This window comes from Pteropus vampyrus, unplaced genomic scaffold, assembly GCF_000151845.1.
Source record: "Pteropus vampyrus isolate Shadow unplaced genomic scaffold, Pvam_2.0 Scaffold30, whole genome shotgun sequence".
Lineage (NCBI taxonomy): Eukaryota > Metazoa > Chordata > Mammalia > Chiroptera > Pteropodidae > Pteropus > Pteropus vampyrus.
The window spans coordinates 7471460-7488322 of record NW_011888811.1 but is presented as its reverse complement, the minus strand read 5'-3'; the positions used below and the strand labels follow the sequence as shown (position 1 = coordinate 7488322).

The window sequence follows — 16863 nt, the reverse complement described above, 5'->3', positions numbered from 1 at the left end:
CTTATTTAAAATAGGCCTTTCTGGTCTTGAATCAGAAAGAATAGCAGATGCCTTAATATTAAACATCATTTGATATTACGTTTGCTGAACTATACACAACACATCTAGTAAATGCAATTATAAATTTGTAACATATATATCTTCCTCTGGTTATAATAGCTTTCTAAAGCTTCACAAAACAAATTCAGCCTTAACTACCCCAAAATATCGAATCAGTAAAATCCTATCTCTACTTTATTAATTGCTAAAGTTTCAAAGATTGCTCCTTTACTCTTGCATCCTAACTCAAGCCCTTCATCCACATCGACCCCCACAAAAAAACCCCACAAATTCTAGAAATTCATACACTCAAATTACCTCAGAAGCAAACACATAGAGAGCTGTGGTTTTCTAAGTTTTTAAAATCATATCACACATTAATATTTTCACGTTGCAAGCCAATAAAAATGCTAATGAATATATACATGCATGCATCTATACATGCATGAATACGGACACTTAAGCAAAAGTTGCACTAAATACTTAACCTTGTTAACATAATGATAATTTTTTCTACTCTGGTCTATTTTGTTTTAATGCTAGTCAGGTATGTTAAATGTATTTCAAAACTCCTTACAGGTCCAGATGAGTTTGCAAAGCACTGGTACAGAACACAAATCTTTACAATTCTTTTTCTAATAAGACAGGGGCCATGAACCTTGTTTCTCATGTAGAAGTAACTGGCTTAATCTGCCTGTGATAAACATCAAGAACCCGTAAACTAAACTCACTACCTCAGATTCCTGCACTTAAAAATAAATTCACACTACCAAATGATTTCATCATATACATGTTAACATGTTCATTTTAAACACTATTTGAGTCTAACAGTATCAAACACAATACAATTATTATGCCAATCCTTTTAGGGCAGAGGTGCTTAGAACCCAAGGATCAGCTTCAGGTAGTCAGGTAGAACCCCTGACATTAGATGCAAATGTTTTCCTGGAGAATGAGTCTTTGGTTCTTAGATTCTCTAAAATGTCCTTATGGTCCCAAATGGTTCAGAATACCTTTGTTGGGAAGAAATCTTGAGATTAATTTACAGCTATAGACACATCTACAATCGGGCAAGGATATAGGAAGAGCCAACACCACCAGGACATCTGGATCTAACACCTAAACAGTTTTCTTTGTAAAGTCTTTTGTTAGTTTGGCTACCACAAACCAACAACTTATAACAAATATTTAAAATCCACAAAGTAAGAGGAAAGCCTTTTTAAAAAAAAAAAAAAAAAAAGATGGGATAAGTTTGGGTCTGGGCTATTCCACAAAGGAAGGACACCCTCCTCACTATGAGACTTTGCAAAAAGTGGCTTTTTATTCTAGCACAGCATCTGGTACCTAAGTATTTCCTTCCTACTTATTTGCAAGGCACTTTGAACATTTAGCTTTTTCTTATATCTAGGTACTCAATAACCATTTTTTCAAGATGACAAGAAAATGGAGATGTGATTTTCGTGTTTTAATACAGAAATACATAAAAAATACAATTTATCTGTGGTAAGACCACTATTTGTATTAACAATAAAATGTTCTAACTCATAAGAAGCCATCATTTTGTCTCCATTACACTGTCATATAATGTTTCCATATCTGAACAAACAATAAATTTCTTTCCTTTTTAAGGAATAACTTAAATCATCTTAACATTTGAGATAAAGTTTCAACCTTGTATCTTCAGGTGTTACTAAACCTCTAAATTCAGTTTTCACATGTGTAAAATGGGTTCACACCATTTCCTACCTTAAAGGATTCAGGTCAATTAATGTTAGCCATTTTTGTTGGCTAAAATTTACTTAAAAATTTACTTAAGTAATTTGATCTTATTTTCAACTAATAATTAACAGAGTTTGGAATCTTTTCTATATCTTTAACTTATTATCTCAGTGTAAGGATCCCCCCAGCCAATTATTAAAGTTGTTTATATCAAATAAGCTGTGGAATCTGATATGTTTACCCTCACGCAGTTTAATAAGAACATTAATTTCACATATGGTTTGGTTTTTCCCTTGCTTTTCCCTCTTAAGCAGATAAAATGCAAGCATTAATGTTTTTAACAACACAGGGAGGTATTTAATTGTGTAATGATGAATGGAAATTGCAGGAATCAAGAAAAAGGAAAAAAAATACAAACTAATAATTCTAGGTGATGGATGCTTGGCAAAAGCAAAAATTCATTTTAAATAATAAAACTTCCTCAAAGGACCAGAAAGATAAGTCACTTTATAGGAAAGGGGACTGGTGTCCTACTCCATCTTAGTAATCATGTTGTCACCGTTACATGGACACGTATTACCATAGGTGTTTCAAACTAAGGGTGGCGATGTTGGTTGTGAAATCAGTTTCAAGGATTGCAACAATGACTTTTAAAATTCAGTGTAAATACATGTCGCTACAACAAATGTTTCATATACATATACATATGTATATGGATTCACATGTAAAATGTACTTGTAACAATGCTCAAAAGTTTGAAAGCTACTAACCTATGAAACTGTAACTTTAATAAGAATATAAAGTAGCCGCAAAACCATGGTGTCTTAAAAATACTCAAATCTAATTTCCAAGTGTAGTCTGTGGAAACCTGTAGCACAATCCTCTGTGGAGTTTGCAAATGGAGGTTCCTAAGTCCTGCCCCAAGACTGACTCTCCTAAGGGGGAACCCAGGATTGAATTTTTAGCAGAGCTTTTGCTTTAGATTTTTCTAAGGTAAAGATATTTATGTCCCATGTGACTCTTCACCAAAGGGTGACTGATCTCAGCAAGGATGTGGAAGGCTTTTTCTAAAAGAACTTTTTACAAATAGTCCAGGAGCTGAGCAGTAAGACGCTAAGTATCTCTCCTCTTGCTCCTCCCCCTTCTTTCTACAGCATGAAGATATTAATGTATTAGTGACTCATTCTAACCTTTATTCATTTTCAGTCTTATTTAACCACTAAAAATTCTAAAGGAAAAATATTCAGGTATTATGGTTTAAATAAAAACAGCTTCTGGAGAAAGCCAGACGAACTATACAAGAGACCTTTCTGTACAATCTTTACAACTTCCTATGAACCTGTAAAAAGTTTAAATATAGCTATCTTCTTAAAATTTAGGAGTAATGAGTGCCAAATTTTTGAGGGTGAATACTCGGGCTTAATAGTTATTTTGTGTCAAGGCCAAGAGAAAACCCCTATAAAGAAAAATCCTCAGCTAATATAAAGATGAAATAAATGTAGAGTATTTCAGCCAAAATTCAAAATATAACTATTATAGGAAGTAGTAGAGTATTTTCTATTACTTGGGTTCCACTTTAGATATTTTAATTGATGATTCTAGCTTGAATGAAGGCTTTGACTAAATGAAGCCTTTATTTGCCCACTGATAAAATTTACAAAATTGTATTTGCTCAAGATTTCTAGCATTGCCAATCAATCCTATACCTAAATATGCATTACTTCTTGATGCAAATTCATAACCATCATCCAAATTCCCTTTCCAAAGGAATACCTCAAATACTAAAAATATAACCAAATAGAATAACCAAAACTAAAAATGGTTACCAACAACTACTCAACTGTTTAAAAGGTCAGACATTTAATTCTTACCCCTTATTCTGAAAGTGTTTAAATGCTGTTCAGCAACCTCAATCAACTCACCTCCAACCTAGGATATTTTCCTTTTAACAACAGTTTAACTGTACACAACTGATTCTCATTTTCTTCCCTCCAATTCTGATTGTTGCCAATCTCCAACTGCAGGAGATTTTAAAAAAAAAATATTACACACTAAAAATAAACAAAAAAACTAAGGCATTACAAACCTTAGGCATGCAAAATAGAGGGCCTGAGGAATTCAACACTCAGAAAAATAAGTTCAGAAGGGTTGAGACAGGCCCAAGTGTTCTGGCTAGACCAAACCTCTCTCCAGTAAACAGAGCAACAGAAGACGAAAGAACACTTTCCCTCCCACAATTCTTTTCCCATAAAGAATCTACAGTAGGAAAATTTATATTCAATTAACCACTTTAAAAATAATATTTAGATTTATTTCATTTCAAGGTGAGGTTTTCAGAAACTACCTCTCCTTAAATTAGCAAGAAGTTAAACCATAAAGGAAGGGAAACTGAAGCAAGCTTGCTTTGGTTCACACCGCATCTCTGTGAGACTGGGTAAAGTTGAACCTCAGCACAAATGAAATCAATCGAATAGTCAGCTACATATAATAGACAATTTTACAAAATAAAAATATACATCCATGCCTCAAAAAATCAAAAAATATGAGAGCCAGCATACCCACCTCTGGGTATATATCCAAAAGAATTGAAAACAGGGTCTCATAGAGATATTTACACACCCATGTTCATAGTATTATTCACCATAGCCAAAAAGGTGGAAACAACTCAAGTGCCCATCAAAGATGAATGGATAAACTAAATGTGGTATATACATACAACACAATATTATTCAGCCTTAAAAAGGAAATTGTCATATGCTCCAGAATGATGAACCTTGAGAACATTATGCTAAGTGAAATGAGTCCATCACAAAAAAAAAAAAAAAAAAAGGACACTAAAGTAGAATGATGGTTGCTGGGGGTTGGATGGAGGAGGAAATGGGGAAGTGTTTAATGGGTACTGGAGTTTTAATTTTGCAAGATGAAAAAGATCAGAGGATCTGTTTCACATTGTGAATGTACTATATACTTAAACATCACCAACGAGGGCAAATGACTGCCACGTACGTGCCTGCAGATCAGGTGCCCTGAGAACATAACGCTGCCTGTGCAAGCTGAACCTCTCATGAGCAAATATATCAAACGAACCTAAACTGAGGAATAGTCTCTATTACATACATTCTATTCTATATTGCAACTAAATGCAATATAGGATCACTTACTGGAGGAGGAAAAAGCTTTAAAATACATTATTGGAAAAATTTGCAAAATAATGAAATATAGGCTGCAAATTAGATAAAAGTATTTTATCAATGTTTCCTAAATTTGAAAACTGTATTGTGATTATATACAAGAATTATCTTTGATCTTAGGAAATAAATTCTCAAGTATTAAGGAGTAAAGGAGAATGGTGATGAATGCAACCTACCCTCAAATAGTTAAAGGAAAAAAATGTTTATATAAAGAATGATAAAGCAATGGACAGAGGGGGGCGGGTTGGGGCTGAGAGAATGAGGTGAAGGGTTAAAGTACAAATTAGTAGTTTATAGACGGTCAGAGGGATAGGGAGCACGGCATAGGGAATGCAGTCAGCATTAATATATTGGCTAGATGAAAAACCAGAGGAGAGAAGGGTCAATTAGGGGGATTGTTTTATAAACTATATAAATGTCTAACCAAGTACTGTATACTTGAAACTAATGAAAAAAAAAAAAAAAGAATGATAAAGCAAATGTGGCAAAAGGTTAAAAGTTAAGTGAATCTAGATAGTTTTAAGAGTTCTGTTTGAAATGTTTTCAAAATAAAAAATTAAACTGGTTTTTAAAAAGTATAATCTTAGTTTATCTCAGTTCCACCAAAACTTTTAAGAAAACATATAAAAAAGAATATTTGTCCTTTTTAAGCATAAATGCCAGCAAACTCACCTCAAGTACCAGCAAGCACAAAAAAATCTATATATACAAGTATGCTAATTATAGTCAGTATAAAACTAGGTCCCCACCCTAGGATCCAACATCAGTAGTTAAGACTAGAATGCAACAGTCATTGCCAAGAGGCTACGGACTTGACGGAAAGCAGCCACTGTGGATAAATGATTAGACAACGGGTTTTGCTGGAAATGGACTCCTAGATGGGCCCAAGATGATTAAGTGAAGAATGAAATAAGGAGTGAAAAGTGAAATCAGGAGTGAAGAATGGTTACCCATTTTTGAATGTTGGTAACCAATTAAGCTTCTTTAAAAAATCAAAACACTGAGCAGTGTGGTAAAAGCCAACAGATAACCAGATGCAGCATAGGAATCACCAGTCAGCAACCTAATTTCCTCCTCCATAGGAGACAGGTAAAGCTTCAGACGCTCAAACAAGCAATAAAAAATAAAGGTTATCCATCTGGCAGAAAGAGGGTGTTGTTTTGAGGGTTAGGTAAGAGTGTGGTGGACGGAGAATATTACTCTCTTAACCAGACAGCCAGTGAAGGCTTCTGATTACATCGTGATGGGATTGGAAGCATCTAAATCACTGTAAAAACGTAAGCTCAGTTATACTAGTCTGGTCTCATCTTTTAATAAGTACAGAGATAAGCACAAAAAATTCTTTCCCTAACTTTGAAATGTGTCATTCCCTTTTTGATTAGGTTTTAAAAGCATCTAGGAAACAGAAAGACCATAAAGACTAAATTTCCCCAATTAGACTATAACTTTCTCTTTGTGGCAAAGCCCAGAATTCCCTCTCCAAGCCATCTGCCCCAAGGGTTAGTGGGAAGAAAAGGCTGAGAAACATCTCACTCTCCATATGTAATTGACTCCTTGTTATCTGGTTCCCCAGTAAAACATCAGCCTTCCTTACTAATTAAAAGGGCAAAGTTATTACTTATTACTTGAAGCTTCAACGGATTCTTTCAAGGTATCTTAAAGACAGTATATACTGTAGGCCAAAATACAACAGGATTTAGGTTGATTGGCTAGTCAAGCAAACTCATATTAAGTGACCACACTAGCTGTTGTCACATTCATCCTAGCTTGGCCACTTAGTAGCTACTTTATAAAATAATAGTTAACACTTATACAGCACTAAGTGGCATGCGCTATTCTAAATATAGTACTCATTTACATTAATTGATATAATCATCAGAACTCTATTAAAGTGCTATTACGACTCCCATTTTATAGTTGAAGAAACTAAAGAAGAGGGTAAGTCATCTTTCCAAGATCACACAGCTAGTAAGCAGCAGAGCCAGGATAAGAATTCAAGCAGTCAGCCCAAAGTTGGTTCTTAACTACTGCCTCCCTCATCATCTCTTTGTAACTTAACCACTCTCCTTCACCCGGCTTCCCCATTCAAGGAATAGAGCAGCCACCAGGTCCGTGTGCACAGACAGGCTTCAGGATTTTTAATTTTTCTGGTTTGCAAAATAATAAGCACCCTATTATCAAGCATATTAATATTTCAGAAGTGAAATGAAAACACATTCACACTAAATGGAATAAACAGATCTAATAGTCTCACATAATTTCAGGTCATGATAGGTTTTGCCACCAAAAAATTAACAAAAAGTTCAGTTTTCAGAGCTTTTGGGTTTTGAAATTGCAGCTAAGTAACCTGACAGAATTATCATCAAGATTAAATAAGAATATACAAACTTGCTTACCATAGGGTCTCGTAGTACACAATAAGTTGGCACAATATATGGTAACTATAATATTAAAATTAAAATGTATTAGATTTTATTAGCTTAAAGTAAATGAATGTTTTTAATTAAAAGCCTCAAGTATTACAAGAGCAATCTGCAGGGGCTGGGGGTACCCAAATAGGTGAGATGGGAGGATGATTTTATTAACATAAAAATAAAACACACCAATGATGAACAAGAATACCAGGAAATATTTTTTTTTTTAATGGGTGGGGAAGGGGGCTGCATTAAGTCTTTTAAGAATATCTCTCTACCATAAGAATTTACTCAAAAGTCTATTCAATCTTCTTAGAAAATCACAGTTTTTTGAGGTGGGAAAATAAGAGGTTAATTGCTAATACTTTAGAATTCAAGCTCCAAATCATGTGCCTGCAAACAATCCTCTAAAAAATACTTACCTAGATAACTAGGTTTGAAAACAACAATGGAAACAACTAGAGATACAGAAAACATATTTCAGGTCTTTTTAAAAGCAAAAATAGTAATAACATCTGTATAGTATTCAAATTATTTAACTCTCTAATAGTAGTCTTCTTTTAAAATGACTATCCAAAAATATAGCCACAAAGTGGCAAAATATTTTTAAGAGCAGACACATCTTGATTTCACTTCTGTACATCAATTAGAGCAATATACTGGACATTTTCCCAAAATGAACACTGCTATAAAAGGACCTTCTTAATTATTAATGTAAATACTCATCGCAGTTTTCAAACACTTTAAGAGAATTCCCTTGGTCCTGGCTCTAAGATACTGATAAGCAGTTTTAAGTTTCCTATGTTTCCATTATGATTTCTATGTACTTTTAATATTTCTTTTGCATTATGTCCAGTAGCGTCCACTGGAAGTCTTAAGTATTTCTCAACAGATGGACTTTTTTTAAAAAGGCAATGGAGAGGTGGCGGGAGGGTAAAATTAATTAATTAAAAAGGCAATGTATTCCATTTATTTCACTATTCCTATTTTACTAAAAATAGGTTGTTCAATAACTTACTGTATTTTAGTCTTTAAATCCTTTTCCATTTCAATCATCCAGCACACTTAATAAATGCTTATCTTGCACTCAAGGAGCTTCAAATCTGACATTTTGTGACTCCTCTCATAACAAGTGGACTCCACTGCTGCCGGGGCCAGGTCAATCAAAGCAAAATGAATGATATCTAATTTAAGACCCAGGATCATACATGAAGAAATCCCATTTCCCAAATGCCCAAAGATTTCACTATATTGGACTGAAGAGCAATTCATATTTCAAAAGCATAGCTGTTGCCTGGTTGAGTGAGGAACAGAGAGCTCTATCATTTCTACCTACCAGGTTAACTCCCCACCAAAATCATAAGCTAAATGGTAATGATAAAATATAGTTAAGTGTATTAGAAAAGTGTTTTCAAATCTTAGAGATTGTCTATCATTCAAAAAGTCATTTTCAACATACCTACTATCTGCCACTTATAATTTTCTTAATGCCTCTGAGCCTGTGTCTGTGAGACCAGGATTAGTAAAATTTACTTCACTGGATTTTCCAGAAAGTAAAATGAAATAATGTATATGAGTTGCTTAGCACAGTCCCTACACAGGAGTGGGAAATACACAGTAGCTATTATTAATTATAGAAGGTAAATCTTGGCAACCTTCTTAGATGTTGAGAATATGCGGAAAAGTAAAATCAAGTGTATGAGGTGTTAGTTTTAAAAAGCTATTTATATAACATTCTATAATAATATTCTATTCTATAATAAAGTGACTATATAAAATTGGTCCAAAGATAAAGAGGTGAAAATTATGGTCTACTTAAACCTCTAGTGGACAACCAGATTTAAGAAACTATGCAAGTTTAATTACCAGTTCTGTAATAAGTATCTTCATCTGCCACCCAAGTTGCTCATCTTTTCACATGTATTGCTTACTTTGTAATTAAATCCACTTGAAATTAACCAGTAACTTTTAAAACAGGTTTAACAAATTTATCATTCTACTATTTTGGCAAAACTATCCCTCACTCCCTAAAAATTAGTTATCTCCAAATATGGTCTGAGAATCATCTGCATCAGAATAACCTTGTTAAAAATGTAAAGGGTGGAGATGAGCTCAGAAATCTTAAACGCATTCATTCTGACCACTGTCCAAAATTGTTTAGCAAAAACATTCTGTATTAAATCCACCCAGAGTGTATGTAGCTTAACCTTCACTCACTTTCTTGCAAGACGTGCCGCTAGAGCAAGCTCTGTCCTTGTGTTAATGTGCACCCATTTAGGGAGAACAGGGCCAATATATATCAAGAAATAAGGATGCACTTCCTAGGCACAAATAACCATTAAGAACATCTTACATTTTTTATCAAAGTGAAATTAACTCAGCCATAACAGATGAGCAAATAATACAACTCTTTAATAACCGCCCCCGCCCCTAAATAAAACCTAATCTCAGGAAGATTAAAATTATTCGCATCAAGAGCTTTGCTTTAAAAAGTACACAGTGAAATATGGTCTTATTCACACACCAAAAAAAGGCTGAAAATTAACCTCATTAGAAACCCCAAGTCCAATAAAACATGCCTGGCATAATGTGTAACACATCTAGTTATTTTGTTTATAAAATTTAGTTATAAAATATAATTTAATACCATGATGTTACAAGATTCTTTATTCAAACTAGGGTTTTTAATGTCTAACAACTAAGCACTTACAAAAAAAATTTCTAACATGCAATGGAAGAGCTCACTCTCAATACAACATATACACTAGTACGGTAGACGGTATCCTACACTGTCTTTGTCCAGAAAGATAGGCACTCTTCTGTCATTTTACTGTGGGATCCCTTTATCAACACCTTGGGATATAAGCAGAATAATCACCAAAAAATATGTGTTTTAAATATGTACAACCAAACACAATCATTCAAGCATATTACTTGAGGGCCTGAATTCTCGACCTGGATGCTTAGTATATAAGCTACTGATACCACTACTCACTGCTTCACCAGAATGGCTGTATATTTTTCCCACCAAAAGTAGAGCTATTGCACCATACGTTTCATGGTCTCTGTAAAGAAAAAAAATCATTGTCTTGGTTTACATTTCCTTAAAAAAAAAAGTAAATTTTCTACAAATTGCTTTAAGAATTTAGACAATGAAATCTAAAGTTTTCTAAAGAAATCATCTCAGTTCCTTTTAATGCAACAGTATCCCACATACACACATAAAGTCAACACTTGTAAAAGATCAATTCTGAAATATAACTACAAGCTTTAATAAGCATGTACCACAAAATTAAAATGCACAAGGGTTTTTTAAGCATAAGCATTTACTTCATGATTCCTTAATTCATATCAGGTCCAAAAAAACAATATTCAGAAAGATTTTTCAGGATTTCAAAGTCGTTTTGTAACTATTTAAGATATGGAGAACAGTACTAAACAGTTTGAATGATCCTTTTGTGTAGAAATAAACGATAGGTCCCAGTAATACTTTCCCTTCAGGTATGGATTGAGAAGGCTAAGAAATTTTTGACTTTGCAGATAATCTTGACTGGTTAAATTTTTCTGTGTTTGAAATTTACTAAAGTTGGCAGTGTATTTAAAAGACAGATCTAATAGTTTGCAGGCAGGCAGAAGATATCTGTATCATTTCTACTGACCCAAAACAAGACTTTCAAAAGAGGGCCTCACGGGACTGCAGTTGTCCCTTCAGTTTGCTCCTGACGGAAAAGAACTATTTTAAAAATGTTATGGAAACGTATCCAAGTGGATGCAATAGGGAAAAAAAATCTATAAATGTGGAAAATTCTACCAAACCAAGACAATGGGTTTAACAAATGAATTGTTGTAAAGGGAATAAAAGTAATGGCAGAACTACAGATGAAAAACTTAAGAAAATTAACAATTGTAATGTGTAAACTTTAGATTTTATTGAACAGAACAGATGTTAACTGGGATGGTAATTTTGAGACAACCTGTGCTATTTTAACACTGACTGGATATATGATGGTATAAAGGAATTGCTTTTCTTTTAGGTGTGGTAATAGTACAATAACAGTTTTTAAAGTCCTTACCTTTTTAGAGATTTATATTAAATATGTATGGTAAAGTGATATGTTTAGAATTTGCTTCAAAAAATCCAGCAGAGGTTGGCATATGATGAAACAAAGTTTGGCTAACGGTTGATAAATATCAAAGCAAGGGCAAAATATACATGGAGGTTCGTTTCCCATAATAAAAAATTGAAAATAGTACAACCACTGATTATAATGTCTAAAATAATCATTAAGACAGTTTAGCAACTGGAAGAAATGCTTATTATACAATGCTAAATGAAGAAACAAATGTACCTATGTCAAAATTTCAAAGGCATAAGGTTAAGAAAAAAATAGGAAAACCAAAATGAATTTGTGGGTCAATTATTTTTATCTGCTAGTATTACACTATTGTCATTAGACATTACTAATGAATTCAGGAATAGGCAGGTAATTTAAACTACCTAAGAAGGCTGGGTATAAAATAGTGGGTAGCCTAGAGTAAACTAGAGAACACATGACTCACCTTAAAGGTATTCAGTTTCAGATAAATACTGTTATATAAAATCTGTTTTTAACCAGATATTCAAACATCCTCATTTTTAGAATGACCATATCATTTATCAGCCAAAGCAATCTACTATGAAAAAAGGAGGAAGTAACAATCAAATCAAAATGATACAGGAAAAAGAGACCTCTTCACCCATTCAATTTACATATATATAAACTGAAACATAGTTTGTTTTCTTGCTTGTGCTTAAGAAAACTGTCTAAATCAAAATGAATTAGCCTCATAAGAACTAGAGAGACTGGAGCCCAGAGAGGCACAGAGATACGCCCAAAGTCACAGCGTTAATTGGAGAGGCCAATGCTAGAAGTCAGAACCCAAGTACTCTGACACTATCCAGACCAATCTATTTAGTACTAACCACTTCCTTTGTTTTTTAATTACATGTTTCCTGGTTTTTTCCACAAAAGGATTCTCCTCTTGTGGAGAATGTGTTCTTCAATCAATAAGTCTAAAAATAAGGCAAAAAATAATATAAAGACAGGAAGAAGAAGAATGACAAAGGCTTACAAAAGTAGACTCTTTGGTCAATTCACATACATATGAAATCTTGTACTCTAAGATCGAATACTTTTTCTACATAGCAAACAATTCTTCCAACTTAAAAAAAATATTTCTGAACCATGCATGATGTCAAAACAAATTAAAAAGCAATAACTGGCATTTTTGAAGAAAAGCACACATACACTGATGCACTGGCTCCCAAATGTTAATTCTTTCCTGTCTCCCTGAACAAGCAAGAACCAAGACTTCAGAGCTTAGTATGTATTCCCCCAGTATACAGCTAGGGAAATGGAGACTCTCCAGAGCAGAAGGTTCCATGGCTATTAGCTGACTAAAGAATCTGCTTGGCTCTAACACCTATAGCCTTGAAGGATCCCATCAAGACAAGCACTAAATTTCAGAAATATGCAATTATTTACTTACTGCTAAAAAGAAAATTTGCCAGCCTAACTTTTTAATATGAAAGTAGAACTATAGGCTTTTTAGAGTCAGTTCAACCTATATCTGAAACCGACCTTGCCATTTACAAGCTAAATGACTAGCCTCAATTTCCTCCTATATAAATGAAAATACCACCAGTTATAAAGACATAAAAGCATGTGGTGCAATGTCTGATATATAATGGGAAGCTCTTGTTATTTTTACCTAAAGGTTTAATTCAATGGCTAATTCAGAGGATACAAACTATTTTTAAAGTAACTGATGACTACACTCTGGGTATCTCCTGGTTCATTTAACCCCAACACTGCACATGAAAGTAGGCAACTGAGATAAGCAAAGACTGGAAAATATACTGGTAGAGCAATTTTTCCAAATTATATTATGAAAAAGGGGCAAGGATTGGTCCAATAATTCCTTTAAGTGCTAAATTTTAAAAACCCTGTTTTATTTCCTCACCACTTCTACAATGGGTACCTCTCACATAAGTTAATAACAGAAGAAAGGAACTGTCTCTCATACATATACAGCCATACCTCGGAAATGATACTGCAGATTCGGTTCCAGACCACCATAATAAAGCGAATATTGCAATAAAGCAAGTCGTAATCTTTATACTGGTGGAAGGTCTTGCCTTCAGTTTGTTTAAAAAAAAAAAAAAAGAGAGAGAGAAAAAACCGCCAACACCTGTGAAGGGCAATAAAGCCAAGTGCAAAAAACAAGGTATGCTTGTAATATTTAGAATACCTGGCGGGGGTGGGGGGGTGTGTGTCTCTTACATAGATGTACTCAATAAGAATTTATTGAATGAAAAGTTGATGTTTCCCTTAAAAGATTTTACAAAATACTTTAATGACAGGATCCTTTCACTTCGATACACTAAAATGTAAGAGGTTACTAATAATAGCTTCCCCAACAAAAGAAATTGCTTTTTATAAGCACTGTTAGCAAACTAGAACAAACTCTAAAAATAAACTGCAATTTTCTACTGAAGAAAAATTTTAAAAATTAAAACACCAAAACAATGAGCACCTGAAACAGGAAAGCACCATCCATTCCACTTCCAGAAACAACTTACCTTTTTGCACCTTCCTTTTGCAGATCTGAAATCCAGATTCTCACAATCACCGGCCTTCACTTCTGTTTGATTCAATAGCATACACACTACTTAGTCTCTTTCGCTATTAAATACATCAGTAGAAAGCACATTGGTCTAAGTGCGAAAGTCCTACCTCAAAATTCTTTAAAAAAAAAATTAAGAAAAATGAAATTAATGTGCAGAAATAGTTGTAAAGGCTCCCATCTTTTCCCCCACAAACATCATACTTCGAAATATATTTTAAATGAATTTTTTCCCCAAATGGGAAAGGATTCTTGTGCCTTGATGGGAGGGGGTTAAATAAAAGTAGAACATACTAAAATAAGCCATTTCCAAACAGGTGAGATACCATCAGAGTGTGTGCTGTTGCAGGAAACAGAATAGAGAGCCATGACTGGGAGTCTGCACTTCATATCTGCAAAAGAAGAGTAAAAAGGTTAACATAACTGCAGACTTAGAAAATTATCTTCTTTACCTGTTTACGGCAATGCCTATAAACATTTTAAATCAAAAGATGAAATGTGATGGCTAAGACAAAGGCTTGTCCTTAATAAATTGAAATTGTATCTACAGTATTAAAAGTCAGTTATTTGAACACTTTTATACCACACCATCTTGATATTCAGGGTTAAAAAAAAAAAAACTTGAGCTCTTCTCTAGACTTTTCTTAAAGCTATCATAATTAACCAAATGTGCTTCCTGTTAAACAATTATCTAAAGAGAATTCGTTCTAACAGTAAGAATAACCGTCAAAAGACTCATCTTAAATAAATGCTCTTTCCCCTATAAGGAGTGACAGTTAACCTTCTGGGAACCCAAATGCGCGCACCCTTTCTCCAATCTCATTAAAGTTAAAGGTTAATTGGAGAACAGAAGTGCCTCACAAGCAATGGTCCCCCACCCAGCACCCTGTTCTCGGCAAAAACCCTTCGCATTTTACATTAACCCCTGCGCCCCAGTGTGGGTGAGCCCAGCCAGGTCGCGAGAGAAAGCCGGGGGTAGGGAGTGAGATCCGCGAGCCGGTAGTGCACCCGCGCCCCCCACCCGGTAGCGCACCTGCCCTTGCAGGCGCTCACCTGGGGCAGGGACCGCCCTCTCTCGGCTTCGCGTGCCAGCCCCACCTAGAGCGCGCGCCACGCGGGACCCAAGGGTGGTGCGGGCGGCTGGGCGCCGGGGAGGCGGGAGCCAGGGGTGACGGGGCCGCACTGGCTAGCTCCCTCTCTGGGGAACGAGCGGACCTGGGCGCCCAGGGGCGTGTTGGGGGTGGGAGCGGTACCTTTTGGACAGATCCATGAGAACCCCGGAGAAGAGCTTCTCCCCAAGGCGGAACGACACGACGAGCGCGTCCTCAATGATGTGGTCCAGCGTGACCCGCACCTCCGAGCCGGGGATGAGTTGCGACACCGCGGAGTCCCCGCCCGCCGGCGGCACGAGCGCCGGGGCTATGGGCTGGGGCAGCGGCGGCTCCTGACGCTCCTCGGGAGCCGGGGGCTGCTCGGGCGGCGGTGCAGGGGAAGGTGGAAGGTCGGGCCCTTCCTGAGGCGCGGCTGCCGCCGGCTCCACCACCCCTGCGGGCAGCTTCTCAGCCTCCGGCTCCGGCCTCGCCGCCTCCGGGCTGCGGGCGAGCTCCCCCGGCGGCGGCGGTGGCGGCGGGAGCGGCGGCTCGCCGGCCTGAGGAGAGGACTGCTGCCCGTCGGCCTCGGCGTCCGGCACAGATGCTTCAGTGGCCGTGACCGGGAGCGGGTCAGTGCCGGCCTCGCTGCCGGGGATGGGCTCCATCTCCGGTTCGGCCTCGCCGGCGCCCCCCTCCCCGGGGGACGCTGCAGTCGCTGCTGCCTCTGCAGCCACGGCCGCCATTTTCTCCCTGGCTTCACCCTCCTCCAACTCGGGCTGCAGCGGCGGTGGCGGCAGCGCTGCTCGGTTCCCTGGGCCTTCCCCTCCCTCCCGCGAACATTTTCGTCCCGCCCTATCCCTAAAGCTCGTTATTGGCACTGCGCCATTGGTTCCGTCCTACACCCCTCCCGCACTTGTGATATGCCATTGGCCACATGCGGACGCCTATCATCCAGTCAGTCCATCCCCCCCATGCAGAGTAGGAACTTCTCATTGGCCGGATGAGTTGTCAAATGTCGAATCTTAGAGGAGGAGTGCGGGGGCGGGCCCAAAGTGGGCGGAGGAAGTTACAAAAGCTGAGCCATATACTTATCGCCTCTTTCTATTGGCTGGAAGAAGAAACAAAATTTTCATGGTTGGCCTATACGCCTGCCCATTATCAGCCGGGCTTTCAGAGGTGGGAGAAAGGAGGGAATCACGTGGCGTGCCGGTTCTTTCAAAGGAGACCGAGGGGAGGAGTATCAAGGGAATACGGGAACGAAACTGCTTCCCAAGAATCCCTGCGCAGAGGTCCTTAGAATAATGTTATTTCTAGGCGAGGACCTGCTGGCAGCCGCTTGTGGGCACGACAAGTTTCTTTGGGAAAGACAAATACGTTTGAAAATGATTCTACAAACACTTGGAGCTCCTACTATGCTAGGCACTGTGCTAGGTGCTGGGGATAAAATGACGTGCAAGACATTCTTTATAACCTCATGGCAGCCACTCCAGCCTCCACACAACGAGTATTCCCCTTGACTTCTCACAACTTTCTAGGAACAATGCACCTACTTATTTCAAAGTAGGAAAATGCTAAAGAAAAGAGGAGGGACCTATGCACATTAGATTAAGCTGATGAAAGTTCCAGAGAGCAGTCCTGTGGCATTGCTGGGCTTCTTGTGAGCACGGCTTGTTCTCTCCAAATTCACTGGAAAATGGGCATATCTGGTTCCTTGCTTAAGCTTTTTTTCTTTCCTGGCTTCTC

At 37.1% G+C, this 16863-nt stretch overlaps 1 protein-coding gene across 13 annotated transcripts in view; it reads right to left on the bottom strand.

The window, feature by feature from the left end:
* PWWP2A (PWWP domain containing 2A) overlaps positions 1-15961 on the bottom strand; it is a 28963-nt gene extending 13002 nt beyond the window's left edge. For 5 of the 13 annotated variants that reach the window (XR_002779516.1, XR_002779517.1, XR_002779518.1 and 2 more), the window contains exon 1: positions 15283-15961. Coding sequence is in view for 8 of the 13 variants with exons in the window: in XM_023528608.1 (XP_023384376.1) it covers positions 15283-15863 (581 nt within the window). In the remaining 5 variants the exon portion in view is untranslated. Of the gene's footprint in view, positions 1-7345; positions 7391-8381; positions 10334-10358; positions 10429-13985; positions 14338-15282 lie in introns of those variants that run through there. The other 8 variants (XM_011356717.2, XM_011356718.2, XM_023528610.1 and 5 more) reach the window with 7 other exon arrangements.
* Between the last annotated feature and the right edge of the window lie 902 nt (positions 15962-16863).